The sequence below is a fragment of the Rattus norvegicus genome, chromosome 5, assembly GCF_021556685.1.
Source record: "Rattus norvegicus strain SHRSP/BbbUtx chromosome 5, alternate assembly SHRSP_T2T, whole genome shotgun sequence".
Classification (NCBI taxonomy): Eukaryota; Metazoa; Chordata; class Mammalia; order Rodentia; family Muridae; genus Rattus; species Rattus norvegicus.
Window position 1 is genome coordinate 147,355,239 of NC_141538.1, and position 19,925 is coordinate 147,375,163.

The 19,925-nt window shown below is 49.7% G+C and overlaps 1 protein-coding gene across 2 annotated transcripts; it reads left to right on the forward strand.

Moving 5' to 3' along the window:
• Window positions 1-18,507, forward strand: Ak2 (adenylate kinase 2). 2 transcript variants are annotated; one of them, NM_001033967.2, is made up of 7 exons: window positions 1-156; window positions 6,322-6,447; window positions 9,659-9,769; window positions 9,863-9,957; window positions 14,300-14,372; window positions 15,123-15,318; window positions 17,580-18,507. In NM_001033967.2, exons 1-7 carry the CDS (start codon window positions 64-66, stop codon window positions 17,582-17,584), a joined length of 699 nt encoding a protein of 232 aa, NP_001029139.1. In that variant the 5' UTR covers window positions 1-63; the 3' UTR covers window positions 17,585-18,507. The 2 variants fall into 2 exon arrangements, with proteins under 2 accessions (NP_001029139.1, NP_112248.2); NM_030986.2 differs by lacking the exon at window positions 17,580-18,507 and having other exon boundaries at window positions 15,123-15,481.
• Window positions 18,508-19,925: the final 1,418 nt, after the last annotated feature.

Here is a 19,925-nt window from a genome sequence, read left to right on the forward strand (position 1 = left end):
TGGCCTGGAAACGCTAGACCTGTGAGGTGTGCGGGTGGCTGGTGGAGTGAAGCTTTGGTAGACATGGCTCCCAACGCGTTGGCTCCTGAACCGGAGCATCCGAAGGGCATCCGGGCCGTGTTGCTGGGGCCTCCCGGGGCTGGCAAGGGGACCCAGGTGAGTGTCCGTTCCGTGCCCGGCGGCGGAGCCCGCGGAGCTGCAAGGTCAGGGCGGTCGGAGATCCGGAAGCTCCTTTCCCGCCCCGGAGCAGGGTGGTAAGCCCTGGCCTGCAGAGACCCTCTCGGTGTCTCCAGTTGTGGCAGGGTATTTAGGGGAGGGTCCCAGTCTCAGTAAAGGGGAGGCTGGGTTGGGGTTCTCGGGAGAACCCAGGGTCGTGTTAGGGCATCCAGGGGGTGTTATTTGAAAATTGTGAAAGAGTGCGATTCTCCTGGCTCGAGCTCCAGATCACAGGCCCGAGTGGGAGAAAGCTTTGTGACCAAGACGCCCTGGGAGTTGAGAGCGAATTGCCCTGAGTCAGGGATAACTTCCAGACACAAGGGGGTAAAACTTTTCTTTTTAATGATTAATGACTAGGGGTACTAAGAAGTCTCCACGTGGGGCAGAGTGGGGGCTGGCGTGTGCTGATCGAGGCGTTCTGCCAAGAGGCATGAGCTGAGTGAACTACCAGGGTTGGGGGTTGGGGGGATGGGAGAAAACCTTTCCAGCTCACCGGAAAGCTGGAGATGAATGAATAGATCGTATTCATAAACCGCAGGAATCATGGAGGGGTGTGAGTGAGACAGGGAGTGCACATGGAGTAGCATAGGATGGCTCTGGTGGTTGTAATTGAGCGATTTAAGGACTCTTAACATGCAGGGTCAACAGGTAGGAAAACAGGCCCAGAGGTCCGGTGACTTCAGTTAGTAAAGTTGGTTTCACAGAGGCTTGTGCCTCCAGAGGGTTGGAGTTGCTTTCTGCCCCACGCAGAGCCTTGCTTGACATCTGGGTCATAGATTCATGCTCCCATCTTGGGTTTGCAAGCTCATGTGGTGGGTTATTGGTGTCCCTTTCTTACCCAGCCTTTGGCAGCACCCATCCACCCCCGCCCCTGTCTCCCCACCTTGGTGATCATATTGCTCTGAAGAGGGAATTCCTTCAAGGTTGGGTTCCCAAGCACTGTCCTCCCTCTTCCTAGCCCTGTTGAGTTTATTGTTTTTGAAGATACCTCCCGTCTCTCTCCCTATCTCCCTCCCTCCCTCTCTAACACATAGGGTGAGAGAGGGTGTGTGTGCAGGGACATAGAGAAAGAGAGGGACATGCGTGCCGTGGTGCATACGTGGAGGTCAGAGTACAACTTACTAGAGTCATTTTCTTTGTCTACTATGTGGAGCTCAGGGATCTAACTGGGGCCATCAGACTTAGTGGCAAGCTCCTTCACCTGTGGACCCACGTCACCCGTGCTGTTTGCCAAGTTCTCAAGCCTTGACAAGCACATGATCATCTCACTCCTGGCACTCCACGAAGTTTGATGAGTGATACGAATCGATTAGGGTGGGGGTGGGGGTGGCCGGAGAAAGGAGGTCTAGAAGGCTTTAGTTAATTTCTTCTTCTGACTTTACCTCTGCCCCTGGGCTGTAGGTCACAAAGGACCACTGTACCTCCCCTCTGTAAACTTAGGGGTTCTTTTGTGAGGTCTCACCAGTACCTCATACTCAGTGATTCTGACACCTCTCGTACCAGTTGCAGTCACGCTCGGTTATCAGGTAATGCATAGTGTAGCCATGATTAATCTTGAATGCGGACAACTTGGACTTGGAGTTTATTTAGTATAGACAGTGACACTTTGTTTCTTTTAAGTGTTACTGAAGTCGACAGTTTCAGTAGCGAAATGGGGACTAACTCATCCAGGGTTACAGCGGGGGCTTTATAGTCCGCCTCTGTGGATGTCTACATGCGTAGAAAGCCCTGGAACTTCTCAGTGTTTCCACCTGAAGATGTAAAACTTACAATGACATTGGAAGGTTATGGCCTGTCTGTCGGGAGCACCCACACATTCCTAGCTGGTGGTGGAGCACTTGACAGCTAACGGTGAACATTGACCACTCAGTAGCATAGCTCTCTGCCCCCCCCCACCCCTGACTCAGGTGTAATTCAGCACCAAGCTGATTTATTCAGACTTGAGAGGACATTATGCAGTGAGCTCATTAAAGATGGTGTGAGGCCAGTGGAAGTTGGTCCAAGAAGGCTTTGCAGTGACTAGAAGTTTGGCTTCCAGGATGAATATGGCAGCCCATGCCCGCCTGCAGTCCCAGAGTCTGAGGCAGGAGGAGACTGAAGAGACTAAGGCCAAGTTGGAAGACAGCCCAACTAAACTTGGAGGCTGGCCTAGCTGCAGAGCGAGACCCTGTGTCCGAGGACACCACCACAAAACTAAGAGCTGGGACTTCAGCAAATACCCAGCACTCACTTAACCTCTGCCCGCCTCCCTCTCCACATCAGGAGCCATAATAATACTGGCAGTTGTAGCTTCATAGTGTTGGACAAAAGTCCACACAAAGCCATTGTAAGTTTTAAATACACCTACGGGAGCAGGCGCAAGCTTAGCTACTGTGGAGGCTGAAACAGGAGGCTCACAGGTTCAAGTCCTATCTGGGCTGAGACGGAAATCAGCCTGAGCCAAGTAAGCAGGGCTGGGAACCTGTTTGCTGGCCGTTTGTTTACCTAGCTGTGTGAGGTCTATCGAGGTCTTATGCGGAGTCCTCAGTACCACAAGAAGCAAAAGAGTGGTTTAAGAGGCCCCAGTAGCCATCAGCTGGTGGCAGCCATTGCTTTCCCATCCACCCTCCCTACAAATTACGTTAAAGGAGCTCCAGGTACCATAGCAGTTCCATAACATATTTTAGTATCTCTAAAACAAAACCTTTTTAAAAATACATGGGGGGGTTGGGGATTTAGCTCAGTGGTAGAGCGCTTGCCTAGCAAGCACAAGGCCCTGGGTTCGGTCCCCAGCTCCGAAAAAAAGAAAAAAAAATACATAAGTTCAGTATCCCCTAAAACTGTAACAAATTTTCATAGTTAATTTTCAAATTTCTATCAGCCCCACACATAATTTTAAATCTTCCTGGTGGTTTTTTTTTTTTTAATCTTTAGAAAAGATATTCAGCATGCGTACAAGGGCGTGTGCGTGCCTGAGTGCACACATGGAGGCCAGAGAACAACCTCCAGTCATCTCCTTCCACCATGTGGGTTCCTCGTGATGAACCGGAGACAGCAGGCTTGGTGTAGGTGCGCTGTCTCGTCTGCCCTCTTCCCTTTCTTTATGCTTTGTGGAAGAAGCTGCCTTGTCCTGAGAATATCATCCCTTTTCTGGGAACTTTCAGTTATATTCCTTTGGTGTGTTTAACCTCTTCCCCTCTACCATTTCCTGCAGATATTGTTTACTGCATCCAGTTTATCAGATTCCGTTTCTTGGCCTGGCTACCCAGGCACTGCCACGGCCTGGCCTTCGGTCGGACATTTCCAATGTTGTTTGCCTTTGATGGGTTAGGAGCTGTTCCTCTCTGTTGCCTAAGCCCAGCAATTAATAATTATGGGCGGCGAAATAGTGCCGTTCTGATTATTACTCCTTTTTCATTTCTTAGCTGGAATACCTCTTTTCTTCCCTCCTCCTTTGTCCCCTCCCTCTTGCTTTTTTTTTGAGACCTGGTCTCAGCGGGTAGCCCAGGCTGGCCCGACACTCACTGTGCTCCTTCCTCAGCTTCCTAAGCGTGGGACTCCAGGCGAGCATCACAGATCTATAGAGAGAAACTTTCCATCCCTTAGTTGCTCGCCCAGTGTGGTTTATAAAGCCCATTTAAACATTTGGTTTGTTCCCTCTCTTTGTCAGCCTTCCAAGTAATGGGTTGACTATGGAATGTTTTCAGTTGAGAAATTAAAAAAAAAAAAACAAGAAATCACATCTCGTTTTTCTTGTGAAGATCAGAGGCTCTGAGAGCAGTAGGCCTCCATTTCTGTATGCCAGGAGTCACTTGTAGCTGAGCTGTATTTCTGCTTTGGCTGATCCCTTCCCAGGGAGCCCCTTCATAGACTTCCCTTCGCTGCATACACTGTCCAGTCCATATTAGCAGCTATTTCCTCCTGACCTGTCCGGTGATACTTGTTTCTTTCCAACCACTTCCTCTGTCCCGGTATAATTCCATATTACATGATTTGTGTCAACATGGCGCTAACGTTATATTTAAATTTTTCTGGGCAAAATGATGAGATAGCTCAGAGGACATCCTTTTTTTTTCCAAGCAGGATCACTCGCTGGCCTGGTGCTCATCACATAGGTCAGACTAGCCGGCCAGTGAGTCCCAGAGTTCCCTCTGTCTGACTCCCCAGTGCCGGGATTATAAGCGCACATCACCACAACCAGCTTGTTGTTCGTGGGTTCTGGAGTTAGAGTTCAGGTTGTTGTACTTAGAAAGCAAGTGGTTTTCCACCTGTGCTGTCTCTCCCGATAGCACACAGCAACTGAGTGCCTTAGACAGGATTCCAGCCCATCCATATTCTTTACAGTCTGGGCGGGGCGGGGCGGGGCAGGGCAGGGTGGGGCGGGGCGGATGTGTGCTCCCACATGACCAGGGGTAAACGAAGGCGGAGTCTTGCACCTGGCTATGGGGTGTGTGTGTGTGTGTGTGTGTGTGTGTGTGTGTGTGTGTGGTCGCAGCTCTAGAGTCACCCGGAAGTGACTGAGCAGCCTATGGGGGGTGTGGGGGGGACACACCCCTGAACACTTGAGTTACCAGACCAGCTTTTCTCTCTGGTGTTTAACCCTGGCTTCTGTGACCTATCCGCCCAAGTTAATTTTAATAAACACAGCGTAGATTGGTAGGAAGGTCCATTCCCTGGGTGTGTGTCCACAGTGCAGGACGTTCATTTTCACGGGTGCTGTCTCTAAACCCATCTCACTGGGCTCCATCCCCTAAGAGGTGATTTCTTCACCTCGATCTGTGAATCACAAACCAGAATTTCCTGCACAAGCCCCGTCAATTGTTTTATGTCGCACACCAAGGAAACACCCAGTTTAAACAGGGATGCCAGCTACTTAACTACCTCTGTAAACCACCGAATGAAAGGCCGGCGCCTGTGAGTACAGAACAGATCCACAGTATCTGAGACCTTTTTCCGTTTAAACCACACCAGGCTCTGAGTGCGCATGTGTGTTCGTTTGACAATATCGTGGAGAAATCTAATGTGTGGCGATGGGGGGGCCGTGTGCGCGCGCGCGTGCGCGTGCGCCTCACCACCAAGCTTCGTGTATTACAGCACAGCCTACGAGCTTTGGGGTCTGTGTCTCCTATCCCTTCATCTCCTTGACTTCAGGGTTCATGTAAGAGGCATAAACGAATACCACCTTTCCATCTGAACAAGTTGAACTGTGGCGGCCACTGCCGAGACAGCTAGTGCTCAGTGAGGATTTGCACACTACACTTTGCCTGCGCTAGTCCAACAGAGTCCGTATGGGATAGGTGGTGCGCGGTTATTTCCCTCTCCTTCTTAGAGATTTAAAGCCCAGGATGGAAAAGTTAACTCCGCAAGTCACACGTGAGGTATTGGAGAGTCTGACTCAAGCTCACGCTCTTCGCTAAATGGCCGTATTGAGCCTGCTGGGGCAGACACCTGTCTGTAGTTGAAGCCACTCAGGAGGGAGGGGGAAGAGCTCATGGGGCCAGCCTGAGCTACGTAGTAAAACCTGGTCACAAAACAAACTAGAGCCCCTTCTAAAACAGACGTAAGACCCCGTCTCCGTGCCACAGCCCCTTTCTGAGTGGATCGTGTTCTTCATGTTAAACAGATGTGGAAAGTGCTCTGGGTCTGTGAGAAGGCAAGTGGCGTAGCCAAGATACCTCAGCAGCTCCGCCTTGCCTCCCCCAGCTGCCTGGCCACAGCACAGCGCAGTAACAAACTCCCCCTGTGGCGGATACTCAGCCAGGCCCTGGTCCACGCCCTGTATAAAATGGTCTGTCCTAAGTACAGGCAGGCACGTGGAGTATTGCGTGGCTGCTGAGTTCGTTGTCGGTTATTACAGGGCACGTAACTTGTGTTGCAGTGGTGTGGTTAGTGGGAACAGCTAGTGTTTGTGACAGCTTCCTGCGTGCCAAGTCCTTTACACGCACTATCACGTAATCCTGTAATTCGCACAATAACCCTGCCAGTGCTTTGCGCTGGAATGAAAGGTAAGATGTTTCATCCCTGCTAGAGGCAAGGAAGTAGACATTGGACGCAGTTCACACAGCCAGGAAATGCCAGGGCCCACGGCCTTAACGCCCTCTTGGTTTTTGTCTTTGGCCCCCACAGGCACCCAAATTGGCTGAGAATTTCTGTGTCTGTCACTTGGCCACTGGGGACATGCTGAGAGCGATGGTAGCTTCAGGCTCGGAGCTGGGGAAAAAGCTGAAGGCGACAATGGATGCCGGAAAACTGGTAGGTCTGGCCAAACTGGGATTGCTGATTTTCCTTCTCCCGGGTCCCGCGTGGAGCCCCCAGCCGCGGTGGCTGCTTGGCTTTGGCTCGGTTAGACATTCGCCTCCTCATTCATCACAGACACACTTGAAGACTTTACCAGCCTGTGCGGACGCAGAACACTTCTGCCATCACAGAGAGTCTTCTGTCTCTACAGATGGGCAGTAATAGGAGCCTTGAACACAGCACAGGGTTCGCTTTAGTCTGGGTTTAGGATTTCCTCAGAACGAACTTGTATCGTTTTGTTATTTTGTGTGCACGGGCAAGCACTTTTCACAGCCGTCTTCCCAGCCCTGTTCATATTACTCTTTCTTTATTATTTATTTAATAAAATATAATTACAAGGGCTAGAGAGATGGATGGCTCGGTAGCAAAGGGCACTGACTGCTCTATCAGAGGATCTGGGTTTGATTGCCAGCATCCACATAGCAGCTCACAAGTACCTGTAACTTCAGTCCCAGGAGATCCGACATTCTCTTCTGACCTCAGCAGACACCAGGCCTGCACATAGTGCACAGACATGCGTGCAGACACATGAAATAATAAATTCTTTTTTTTTTTTTGGTTCTTTTTTTCGGAACTGGGGACCGAACCCAGGGCCTTGCGCTTCCTAGGTAAGCGCTCTACCACTGAGCTAAATCCCCAGCCCCGAAATAATAAATTCTTAAATAGGTGCTCATGCACGAGTGCGTGTGTTTGCCAGCCAGACACGGTGGCCCACACCTTTAATCCCCATCACTGAGAAACAAGCAGGCAGTTGTCTGAATTTGAGTTCGAGGTCAGCCAGGGCTATACAGTGAGACCTTCTCTCAAAACAAACAATATATATGTGTACGTAAACACATCTATAATTACATCATTTCCCCCCTTTTCTTTCGCCAGCTCCTCCCATGGGTTGACAGAATTCTTGAAGATACTTTGTACTGATGCATTTAATAATTTGCCCAGACTGAACATTACAAATTGAAACTGCTGTTCCTAAGCAGGACTTGGGCATGTATGCAGAAGAAGACTCAGGAGACGGCAGAAATGTTTTCAAAGCTCTCTTGAGGCTCACTGCTCTGTACTTCTAACGAGGGAGTTTCTTTGGGGGTATGGAGAAGTAATCTTATGTATAACCCAATAACCGGCCTGATTTGACAAACACAGTGAACTAACAAATGTTTGCTTGTGGCCAGATCTTGCTTCTAACATTTATTCCGGAACCTGACGTCTGGTAACACTTTCAGAAGTCGTTTTGTTCTTGAACCCGGGTAGGCTGGAGCACTGAGCCACACGGCAGTCTCTCAAACCCTTTGCTTTGTTCTTTGTTCTTGTGTCTACTTTTCTTTTTTTTTTTTTTGGTTCTTTTTTTCGGAGCTGGGGACCGAACCCAGGGCCTTGCGCTTCCTAGGTAAGCGCTCTAACCACTGAGCTAAATCCCCAGCCCCCCTACTTTTCTAAATTACACTCTGTCCGTGTGTGCGTTTGCCTGGCCCACCTTTTGGGGATCAGTTCTCTCCTTCCTTCCACCATGTACTCTGAGTTCAAGCTCGGGTCTTCAGGCTTTGGTAACGGGCCTGAAGCCGTCTCATTGCCTATTGTCGGCGTGTGTCTTTGATTGGTCTGGCACTTTCTCTGTAGCCCAGGCTGGCCTCTAACTCAGCCTCCCGTGCTGAGAGTGCAGGCATGACCACCACACCTGGTTTCTCTGGTCCCTTGTTTCTGTGTATGTTGCTTGGCTGGAATCTGAAGTTCGTTTTTAATCTTCCAAATTTACCTCCCGTTAGGCCTGGAGATAGCAGAGCAGTACTGGGTGATGCCACATTTGTCTGTTCAGATACCGCTTTCTAGCTTCCCCCTTGATGTCAGTGAGGCCATGAATCAAACCAGGATGATAGATAATTTGGACTGTGGGTTTTGGCAGAAAGTTGTGTGTGAGAGGAAATTGGGATGTTGTTTATCTCTGCCTACAGATGCAGACTGCACTTTGTCCCCAAGTTCAGAGCTGCTCCTAAAGAGGAAAGCTTTAGTTGCCAAGGCTGGCAGCGTTTACTGAGTAACACGGGTGGGAACTCTTCTCTGAAGGCTCCGTGGGGAAGTTTTTCTAATGCTAGGAGACGTGTTTGTGGGATTTTGGTAGAGGCTTGGACTACGTTGTGGCTTCTCATTTCCTTGTTTCTGCTCCGATATTGCCAACCCAGTGCAATTCTTCCTCAGTCTTTGACAGTCCCGATAAATATCAAATCCACATGTCCATGTGATCCCGTTAGTCTGATGAACTTGTAAATCAGGGAAGGTTGGTACTTGCCCACATCCTGGTGAAATCATTCTCTTCTGTTTCTCGGGTGATTTTACTCCCGGGTACCCTCATCATCTTGAGGGCAGCTTGTTGCTGACAACAGGCTATGGATCCCTCGTCCCTTACCAGGTTTACTAAAACATTAGAGTTACAAGGGGAGGGGTTGGGGATTTAGCTCAGTGGTAGAGCGCTTGCCTAGCAAGTGCAAGGCCCTGGGTTCGGTCCCCAGCTCTGGGGGAAAAAAAAAAAAAAAAAAAAAAAAAAACCCGATAGAGTTGCAAGGGGAGAGACACGTCTGTGGCCACTTCAGAACTGTGGAAGTGAGGGAGTAGCGCGGATGCAGCCTGTACTGGTCAGCTCTGCTTTACTGTGATAAATACCTCAGAGAAGCCAGCTGAAGAGGAGAGAGCTGTTTTAGCTCAGTTGCAGTACTTCTGGGCCTGTGTGGCAGCGCTGTGGAAGGAAGATGTGGCAGAGCAAAGCTGTGCACCCTAGAGAGGCAGAGAGAGAGAGAGTTAACAAAGATGGCCCAGCAGTGAAAGTGTGTTCTGCTCAAGCCTTGTGGCCTGAGCTCAGTGCTGAGCCATGCAAAGGTGGAAGGTGAGGAGGCCCCCCACAAACCGTGGTGTGTGCCTTCCCTACCCCTCCTATGTGCATACCAATAAATGAAGTTTAAAATACAGTATTGGAGATCCAGCCCTCAACGCAGTGAGCTTGTATAGTTAAGATCCAAAGCGAAGTGGAGGCCCCGGCATGTACTCTGCTTTGGCTTCTGTGTGGCCACGCTGACTTGCTCTTCAAGACCAAGTCATTATACACTAACACTTTGACCTAGGGCTTGAGGTGCATCGCCCACTGGGCAGATTTGAACCCCAAACCTCTCTTCTTCAGGTGAGTGATGAAATGGTCGTGGAGCTCATTGAGAAGAATTTGGAGACTCCTTCCTGCAAAAATGGCTTTCTTCTAGATGGCTTCCCTCGGACTGTGAAGCAGGCTGAAATGGTAGGTAGTGTCTGTGTCACTGTCGCGTGAAGGCCAGTGCCGGCCGGCCCGTTGTCTTAATGGCTCTGAGGAGATGGGTCTGATCTTTTACAGCTTGATGACCTCATGGATAAGAGGAAAGAGAAGCTCGATTCAGTCATCGAGTTCAGCATCCAGGACTCCCTGCTGATCCGGAGAATCACGGGAAGGTGTGTGCCCCTGAAGGGTCCCTTTGCTTCCCCACCTTTGTGGGGCAGAAGCTCAGTACTGTTTCTAGGTGTCTGGATCTTGTGCATCAATGTGCACTGTCACAGTGGCATGGGAAGGGGTGTGGAGAGAGGAGCGCGGGATTCAGAGTCACATCTCGGTCTAGGCATGTTTCTTAATATATTCTTCATTCATTCCTTGTGGATTTCATACATTTTGATCATATATATCCCCCATTCCTCCCACTAGCCTTATAAGCAAACCCTCTGCCCCCCTCCCTTTTTAGGATGTATTTATTTTATGTATATGAGTACACTGTCTTCAGACACACCAGAAGAGGGCATCGGATCCCATTACAGATGGTTGTGAGCCACCATGTGGTTGCTGGGAATTGAACTCAGGACCTCTGGAAGAGCAGTCAGTGCTCTTAACCACTGAGCCATCTCTCCAGCCCCGCTCTACTCCTTTCAATAATGACCCACCAATTTGTGCTGCTAATAGATTTATAGATCTGGGGTCATCCACTGGAATGTGTTCAACCTACCAGAGGCCATACCCTGGCTTTCATAGCTCCTTAGTAGGGAGCTCATGCACCCCTCCTGGCCCATGCTAGAATTTTGACTAACTGATCTCATATGGGCCTTGTGATGTGAGTTCATGAGCTCTCGGAGAATAGTACAGTGGTACCTATTTCTGATCCCAGTGTCATGTATGAAATTTGGGTGATTCTGGCCGTTTGTTGTAGTAGGAAGAAGAGAGTCTGGGGACAGATGAAGAAGGCTGCCTAGGGGAGGTAGGCCATCCACTCAGCCTTCTTAAATGAGTGATGCTTTTCCGGAAGGGAGTAGCAGCGGGAATGAGTGTTGGTTAGGAGAGGGGCTCAGGATGCAGCCCTGATAAACTCGTTGGCCCAGGGGGGTGGGGGGCAGAATGAATGACATTGGGAAGAAAGAAAGCATGGGTTAGAGGAGTGTCCATCACAGAGCTTGGGAGTCTTCACACCATCTAGAGCCATGAGGTAGTGGGGCAAAACCACCATTGTAACATGCTCCCTCAGTGCTAACTATAAATTGGGGGGAGGGGGCGCTGCTCATAGTCACGTGACCTGAAGGAGACTCCTGACTGGCTGGGGAAGCAAAGAGTGAGTGAGAATCCCAAGAACAAGCTGCAGGATGAGAGGAGGCAGGAGGGAGTGTTCCTCCTCTTCAGCAGACCCTGTGCCTCACAGGTACAGCAGACTAGTGAGGAGCTGTCCAGGCTTATGAAGCAGCTGTGTGGGTAGGGCTCGCACTCTCTGCCTTGCTGATGGGAGGAAGACGAGTCGGGAGCTGAGGACTTGACAACGATTTGATTTCACCACAGCAGTCTTCTGAGCGAGCTGTGACCTCGACTCTGGTGACCTTCAGTCATTACTCTGGTTTTCTGAGACTCTGTTCACAGAGGTCTGAGTTCTTGTTTTTCACGTGTCTGCTGTTGGCCCTTTGGCTTCTTAATTATCTTACCAATTGGCTCTCTGGTGTCACTGTCCTGGTGTCCAGTAGCAACTCACTTTTGTGGATGAAAGAACAGGGTTTTTTTTATTTGTTTGTTTGTTTTTGTTTTTTCTTTTTTTCGGAGCTGGGGACCGAACCCAGGGCCTTGCGCTCGCTAAACAAGCGCTCTACCGCTGAGCTAAATCCCCAACCCCAAGAACAGGGGTTTAAAACCACAGTTCTGAACCTGTGGATCTCAGCCCCTTTGGGAGTTGAATGACCCCTTCACAGGGATCACCTAAGACCATCAGGAAACATAGGTATCTACATTATGACTCCTAAAAGTAGCAAAATTACAGCTATGAAGTAGCAACAAAGATACGTTTAAGGTTGGGGGTCACCACACGAGGAGCTGTATTAAAGGGCTGCAGCATTAGTAAAGTGAGAGCCACTGCTCTAGACTGTCACACAGTGGTGTAGAAGCCCAGCCTGATCACTGCCCACCAGGCCCAGTGGCCCATGGGACTGTTTCAGTTGTGCCATGTGTGGTCTTGCCTGTCTAGAGAACTGGGTGGTTAGGCTTCCTTTCATTTACCTTTGGTTTTCTTCATGGGTATATGCCTTGTGTTCTTAACAATGGTGTTTCTAAATGGCTAAAGAATAGGGTAGTGTGTGTAATCAGAGGGCTGGGGGAATCTGGCTGGTTTTTTGAGTGGCAGCCTAGGGATACAGAGGAAAGAGCTGTGTTTGTTGCAGCCTGGCTGTTAGATGCCCCCTGTGCTCTCCCTGTCCCCCGAATCCTCCTGGATGCTGTTTCTGAATGGAAACACCAGAGAAGGCTTTGCAGGCCTCACATAGTGGAGGACCCAACTCTCCGCCATAAGTGGTGCCGTCAGCAGCCTGCATCCCAGAGCAGCCTCACTGCAGCTGGCTTTCTGTGCGGCTACCCCAGCCGTGCCATTACCTTCCTATCTAGTGTAATTGATCTTCTTAGCTCCCCCAAAATATGTTGTGATTAAAACACAGGATCACATTTTATGGCTAGGACTTCAGTATAAAGAGAACTTCCCAGATAACAGACAAAATATGTTCTCCCCAACCTCTGAGCCACTAGGAAGTCATAGAAGAGACAGGCCCACCAAAAGGAAGCCCTGAGCAGACCCTCGTGAGGACACAAGCTTTCAGTTAAATAGAGGGGAAATTAAGAAAGTACAACTTGTCAGGTCTGGCACAACTTTAGTCCACGCTCTGAGGAGGCAGAGGTTCATGGTTCCACCTGAATTTGAGGCCAGCCTGGTCTACATAGTAAGTTCCAGGACAGCGAGGGCTACGTATCTTACATTCCTTATCTCAAAAACAAACAAAAACGCCTCCCAGCAATAACAGAGGAAGTGCAGAGCTCAGCGTTGGCTGCTGTGCACAGTGGCCCTGCCTCCTCTTCTCGCGTGTCCAGATTCGTTCTGTGACCATCCCCAGTCGGGAGCATGGCTTGCTGCTTCGAAGGCGTCAGTGTGGGTGCAGCCCCCGCCACATTCTCAGCACCAAATGAAGACGGCCTGCTTCTGACTTGGTTCACTGGTTTTGTTCGATTTTTTTCTTCTTAGGATTTTTTTCATTTTTAATTGTGTGTGCGCACGCGTGCGCGTGTCCTTATGCATGTAAGTGTGCACGAGTGCAGGTGACCACACGTGGGAAAAGTGTCTGATCCTGGCACTAGAGAGTCACAGGGTAGTTGTGAACTGCCCAGTATGGGTACTGGAAACCAAACTCAGGTTCTCTAGAAGGGCAGCAAGCGTTCTTAGCTGCTGAGCCATCTCTCGCCCTGTCTCTATTATATTTGTGCCTGGTGCGTGTGGGGTGTGTACCTGCATGCTACAGCTCACGTGCGGAGGCCAGGAGTCGGTTCTCTGTACCGTGAGGGTCCCAGGAACTGAGCTCAGGTCATCAGGCTTAGTGGCAAGTGAAATTCTCCTACCTTGGTCTTCCCAAATTCTGGGATTATAGGCGTCAGCAACCACACACAGCTTCCTTCTTTGTTTTAAGCCAGAGTCTGACTGTGTTGCCCAAGCTGTGTTTCCTCCTCTTAGCTTCCCTGGTAGCTGAGATATGGGCATAGCTACTGTGTCCATCCATCTTCATGACTGGCTTAACGCGTCCTTTCCCTAATGCCTCGACACTGCCTGGTCTTACCTCGGCTGTCATTGATCCGTGTGGTCACGGGGTGTGCACATATCTCTAACATGTTTTCATGTGTTTGGTGAGATTAGAAAGCGGTGCAGCCAGGAGTGCGCTTGTGATCCTGTGAGGCTGTAGCACAGGAGCTGAAGGTCAGGCCTGGCATAGGTTATGTACCAAGCCCCGTCTCCACTTAAAAGGAGGAGCTGAAGAGGACGGGCTTAATTTCTATCCTGTGTTCTCCAACACTGTACGGATCTTGCAGAGGACTGCCATGTTTCTTGTAGCTGTTGATTTCTGCTAAGTGCTGCTGTGGCAGACTGGTCCATCACTTTGTAAACAGATGGGTTCAGCGTAAGATCTCGTTGCAACTACGAACTTGTTTAGTGTGACTAGAGTGGAGGCTTGTGTACTGACGTCAGAGTCCTTCCACGACCCGGATGGGCGGGTGCACCAGCGTTTGCCTCATGCTTGGACAAGCACTCTTCGGTCGGCACGTTCCTAAACAAGAGGTAGCAGTAGCGGTCCTCTGCTGGAAGGCCAGTCGTTTCCCGAGGTGTGGGTGTGAGGTGCTAGCTGGGTTCTCTGCAGATTTAAAGTCTTCCATTCAACTTCTCTTTGCTTGTCATTCCAGAGTCCCCTAGAGTACCGAGGCATTTCCAGGCAACCTGACTCATGATCATTTGCTGTCTTGCAGGCTGATTCACCCCAAGAGTGGCCGGTCCTACCATGAGGAGTTCAACCCTCCAAAGGAGGCCATGAAAGATGATGTATGTAAACCCAGGAAGGGAAGGAATGGGTTGGTTGGTTTTACTTAACCAGAAAGTATCACTGTCTTGTAAATAAGATGGCTGGTGGGAAATCTGGACAGTGTCTCCCTGGTCGCTTTATGCTTGTCCTCTGTCACAGCAGTCCCTTCCTGGCATCATGGCCATCTAAGCAGTTGGCTACTCAGGAGAGTGTTTCCAGGAGCTGGCGCTGAAGAGAACTTTGCTGACTGTTGTGCTCCAGAATGCCCTGCCCTTGGGGTATTCAATGACTGCTGCCCTGGGTCTCCTCCATGGTCTCTGTTCATTGACTACGTGGAGTTTCATGGTCTGCTGTAGAACATGCAGGCAACAGTGGCAGAGACAAACTCAGGTTGTTCAGGGTCTATAAATACAGGTCGAATTTCAAAATTGACCAATCTACCAGAGTCCTTTCTCCTCACACTTGCTGCTTTTAGGACATTAGTGGGTAGGGCTGCAGTAATTACGGTAAACATTCAAGCATCTAAGACTGGAGGTGTTCATATGCTTGGGCTTCCTGTTTCCGTCTTCCAACTCAAAGTTGAGCGGCCTGAGCACGGGGCACATAGAGAGCATCTCTCCTTCGGGACCTCTGCTTCTGGTCTAGCACAGTTCTTCATTAGAGAAGCTCTAGCTTGACTCTCTTGCCTTGAGTGGCTTTGGAACCAGGCAGCATCCCAGGCAGAGTGGTCCCCTCTAACAATCCCTCCTTCTGTTCCTTGTCATTCTCAGATCACTGGGGAGCCCCTGATCCGCAGGTCAGATGACAACGAGAAAGCCTTGAAGACCCGCCTGGAGGCCTACCACACTCAGACCACTCCGCTTGTGGAATACTACAGGAAACGGGGCATTCACTGCGCCATTGATGCGTCCCAGACCCCTGACGTGGTGTTTGCAAGCATCCTGGCAGCCTTCTCCAAAGCCACATGTAAAGACTTGGTCATGTTTATCTAATGTTGGGTTTGAAGGGCCTCTTTTCTTCCTCTCTGTGAAAGGAATGGTGGGTGGTCATGGTTAGGTAGGTAGAAGGAACTTCCTTTCTCAGACAGCAAGGTCACCTTCTAATGTACTGATTAAAAAGCACTTACTTGATGTGTCTCGTATGTGCAGTGCTCATCTGTATGTGTGTGGTGTGTGTGCTGGCCCTCACATTCTGAATCTTGTTTACCAGATGTTTGCGTTTCTTTTTATTGTTTTAGAAATTAGCACACAGGGTATTTGATACCAGATATCATTATGACTCCTTTTTTCTTGAGATGGTTTCTGTGTGTCCCCATCTGTCCTGGAACTTTATAGATCATGCTGGTCTAAAACTCATAAGATCCTCCTGTCTCTGCCTCCTGAGTGCTGGGAATAAGGCATGTGCCACTGTGTCCAGCCTCATAACACTTTTTTTTTTTCTTTTCTTTTTTTTCGGAGCTGGGGACCAAACCCAGGGCCTTGTGCTTGCTAGGCAAGCACTCTACCACTGAGCTAAATCCCCAACCCCCTCATAACACTTTTTAAACAAGACATGTTTTAATAGATTTCCTAACCCCTCCTGTGTTATTAGCCGCACTCCTTCTCTCTCTCTCTCTCTCTCTCTCTCTCTCTCTCTCTCTGCCACACTCTTAATTCTATTTTTGGCCAAAAAAACCTGCTCAGTACCCTCTGCCAGGCAGCCCAGTTATGACTTTACCACAAGCAGCTGACTCCCGAGTCTAGGGTCACATGAAGTCAGGCAGTGTCACAGTTCCTGATGCACATTCTTGACAGGAAACAAAAAGCCACAAGTCATTGGGTGCATAGGAATCATTTTTCCCCCTTAAATGGACTTTAAAAGACGTTGCAGAGTCCGGGTGCTGCTAGGATAGGGTGTCCACGTGGGACAGTGAGGAGGTTAGACTGTCCTTGGGATCCACGTCCCAGTGCTGTGAAGTTCAGACCACCTGGGACTTCCTGTTACTCAGTGAGCTGTTGTCAAGGAATTATGCCAGGTGGAAGGTCCTCTGGGGTTCAGGTTGTCTCTGAACGTCTGGCCAGACAGACCCAGTTAGGGAAGTTTGTTTTTGTTTGCCTGTTTCCAGGGGTGAGCCAGTGACTGGGGATAATCTCTTTGGATTCATTCCCATCAGAAATTTATTCAAACACAGGGTATAAACCCAAATCAGATGTATCCCTTTCAAATTTAACCCTTTACCCCCTATTTCATGATGGGTAGCCACAGGCTCCCCAAGAAAAGATCACCCCAAAACAGGACCACCTATGGTCATTACAAGTTTCTATTCGTAACCTTGGCTCCCATAATTATGAGTGTCCTATGGTCTGTGCTGTGCCTTTTGGTCTCTGGTTGCTTTGTGACAGATAAATTAGTGGGCTGCTGTGACGAGACCTCAGCCTCCGGCCTCTGGAAAAGCCATTAGAAAGTCAGTGACGTAAATAATTCGGCCTGCCTCAGCATAACCTCCTGCTGACTCTAAAGTGCTTGGCTCCCATCTGGCCTGGGCTCTCCTACTGTCTGAATCTGTCGGAGGGCTTGTCTCCACATGGAAACTCGTGGGTACGTGGCCATCTCGCCTCCCTTTTGGCCTCCAAGTGTCTGCTGCCACTGCCCTGTCTTGTTTTCTTGGCTTTAAACTAATTCTGTCTGCTCTTAAGAGAAACCCAGTCTGGCTGTGTGTGTTTCTGGAAAGCACGTGACTGCTGGGAATGGACAAGGGAGAGGAGTGAAACCAAAACTATCCTCTGGGGCTGCAGGAATATGCCATCTTTGTCTGGAAGGGGTGGTTCTGTGCATCCCGCAGTTGACTTTTCCTGACCTAGAGTAGCCGTAGGCACTTGACCTCTAAGTACAGGTCCCTGAGTGGTTGCTAATTAAATGTGACTGATCTGTGCCTGTACAGACATTTGCCACCTGTCCATATACATACATATATACATATATGTTTATGTATGCACATACACCAAATGCATGTTGACATTTGGGCTTCAGATAGGAGCTGGGAAATCCTGGGGTACCTGCTCCTTGGTGGTGGTTGGGTTTGTATTTTTGCTTTAATTGCGGAGTTGTCGCCTCAGGGCATGAGAGCGTTCAGAAACCTGGCAGAGAAATGTCCAGGATTTGATGCATCTGGTTGCATGGCAGCCTTCCCTGATGTTTGTTTGTTTTAAAAACCCATTTTGTTCTTTCTTGTTTCCTCTCTATTTCAGCCTAGTAGCAGAAGGCCAGGCGCGACCGCACCACTGCTCATCTCCCCGCCGTGTGATCCCCGCTCTTAGGTGCTGGGCAGAAGAGAAAAGGGTGGACATGGGAAGGAAGGATGATGGATGGTGAGGGAGGTGGGGAGGGGCTCAAAAGGAACATTTGGAACAGTGGCAGTGTTATAATTAGTAAGTTTGTTTTTTTTTTTTACACATAGGTGAGAATTTTTCAAGTATAAGCAAGGGAAAAGATTAATTTTTTTAAAAAACTGTGATTGGGGGGCATTGGTGCAAATAAGGAGACATGGTGTTCTTTTTAAGCAATCAGCCTCTCGTTTCCTCTGGACCATAAAGCTAATGCTCTCTAAGAGACCTCAGCATCTACATAAGAACTTCATGGATCTCCAGGCCAAGGACACAGCAGTCAGACTGGGCCTGTGTCCTGTGCAGAGGAGGGACTGTTGACCAGCGGTGGCCCCCATTCCATAAGGACTCCCCTGCGTATATGGAAGAGATGGGGGGTGAGCCAATGGGTGCTGGTCGTGGGGCGCAGGGGGAGACGGATCCCACACTTGTGACTTAAGAGTTGCCTGCTCTGGTGACAGAGCTGTCAGCCACCCAGCTCACGAGAGTCTTACAGCCTTGCCTTCATCATCCATGGGACCCTTTAAATAACTGAACGAGGCCTAGGAATGTAGCTCAGCGTGTGTGCCTGGCACTGGAAAGCCCTGGGTTCGGTCCTCTACAGTGAAGGGGTTAGGGAACAAGCTAACATGTCTTAAGCTAAGTCATCCAAAGATTGTCCTTCTCACCCTCAAATCCTGGGACTGGGATTGCCCGACAACACTGTGATATATTTTTCAATGAGGTGCCTTTCATAACTGACCAAATGCTGCCATTTTTGACCCCTGAGTCAATAAAATATGTTGAAAATTTGTATCCCTGTTGTAGCATTTGTTTGAGGAATTCTGGACTACAAGACAAAAAAAAAATGTCAAACTCTGGACCTGTCTTTAAAGCCAGTTCTCATGATGGTTAGCACGCCGTCCTGGGACGTATACCTGTGCGCTCCTAAGAGGACCCTTTCTACTGTCAGCACCTGTGGTGGATGAATGACAAACCCCAGTAGTCAGTCACACTTCATTGGTATTGTCTTATGGCCTTAAACAACCAGCCCTTGGCTTAGTGCCTACCACAGCAGGCATCGGAGAAACCGCCAGGTCAGAACACACAGACAAGGATCTACTTCCTGCTCTGCTGGATAATGAGGACCGGACAGTTGTCTGCAGCCTGGTAAGCGTCACACCGCTGGCCTCCTTCCCAGCTGCCACAGTGAGCTCCCCCACCACACACGCAACCCCCCCGCCCCCTGTTTAGCACCCTCCTTGCCTCTTCTTGTGTCCTGTTTGCAATCCGTTTACTTCCCAGCAAGAGTGGACTTAAGCTGCTAATGCAGCGGGTGTAGACGGAAGCTTTTGCTCTTGAAAAGCTGCCTCTGCCAGTGAGGTTTCCGAGAAGTTGCTGCTCTTCCCGAAGCCAGGGTGAACTGGAAGCACCACCGCTCTTCAGGCATCTGGTGACTCTGGCGTCTGAGATTCTGTGCTCACTGCTCTTAGTTCCCACCTCCGCTGTTGCCTTGAGACGTCAGCATGACTGCTTTGCTCAAATGTTTGCATTCTCTGGACTGTATGAATGTCTGAAATGTTTTGGCTTTTCTTGATTGTTATATCCGATTAAGAAAAAAACTGTCTGTCAGCCCGACCTGGGAAATGGCACAGCGTGACCAAGAAGGACAAACTGCGCCGAGACTGAGCTATCCGTACTTGCTGCCTTTGACCTTGGTTTCCTCACTGTATCAGGAGGCTGAAGGAAAAACCGACTAACATCGAACCAAATACCTCGTGGGTCTTCTGCCCTGCTCAATTCCTGAGACTTTCCTCTGTGGAGAAAACAGGCCTCCTGCTCACAGCTCAGGAAGCCGTCCTCTGTCTTACAAACAGGCACAGCTGGAGATCTCTCTCCAGCACAGACTTTGCTGATCAGTGTGCAGCTGTGTACCGAGAAGGTCCTCCCCAGCAAGGGCTCCTCCTCAGTCCCTGCCAGTTGTGAGGACCAGGGTATATGTCACCTCTTAGGATCTCCTGTGTAAGGTACCGGAGCGGGACAAAGAGCAGCCGTAGACTATGGCTTGGCACACCGTGACAATTCAGGAGGAACTCCTTCACCACGAGCAGCCTTGCTTCCTCTGGTGGAGAGTGGGAATGGCCCTGTGGTCAGGTGTGCTCACTACTCCTGCACGGAAAACTGCTGCCTTCCTGGGCGTTAGGAGCCAGGCCGAGGATCAGGATCGTTCAC

What these genes read in the sequence shown, in the direction of transcription:
- Ak2 (NM_030986.2), top strand. Translation starts at nt 64, where the DNA reads ATGGCTCCCAACGCGTTGGCTCCTGAACCGGAGCATCCGAAGGGCATC. An exon ending in GGGCTGGCAAGGGGACCCAG is followed by an intron (nt 157 to 6,321) that starts GTGAGTGTCCGT and finishes TGGCCCCCACAG; the next exon opens with GCACCCAAATTGGCTGAGAA. An exon ending in CTGTGAAGCAGGCTGAAATG is followed by an intron (nt 9,770 to 9,862) that starts GTAGGTAGTGTC and finishes GATCTTTTACAG; the next exon opens with CTTGATGACCTCATGGATAA.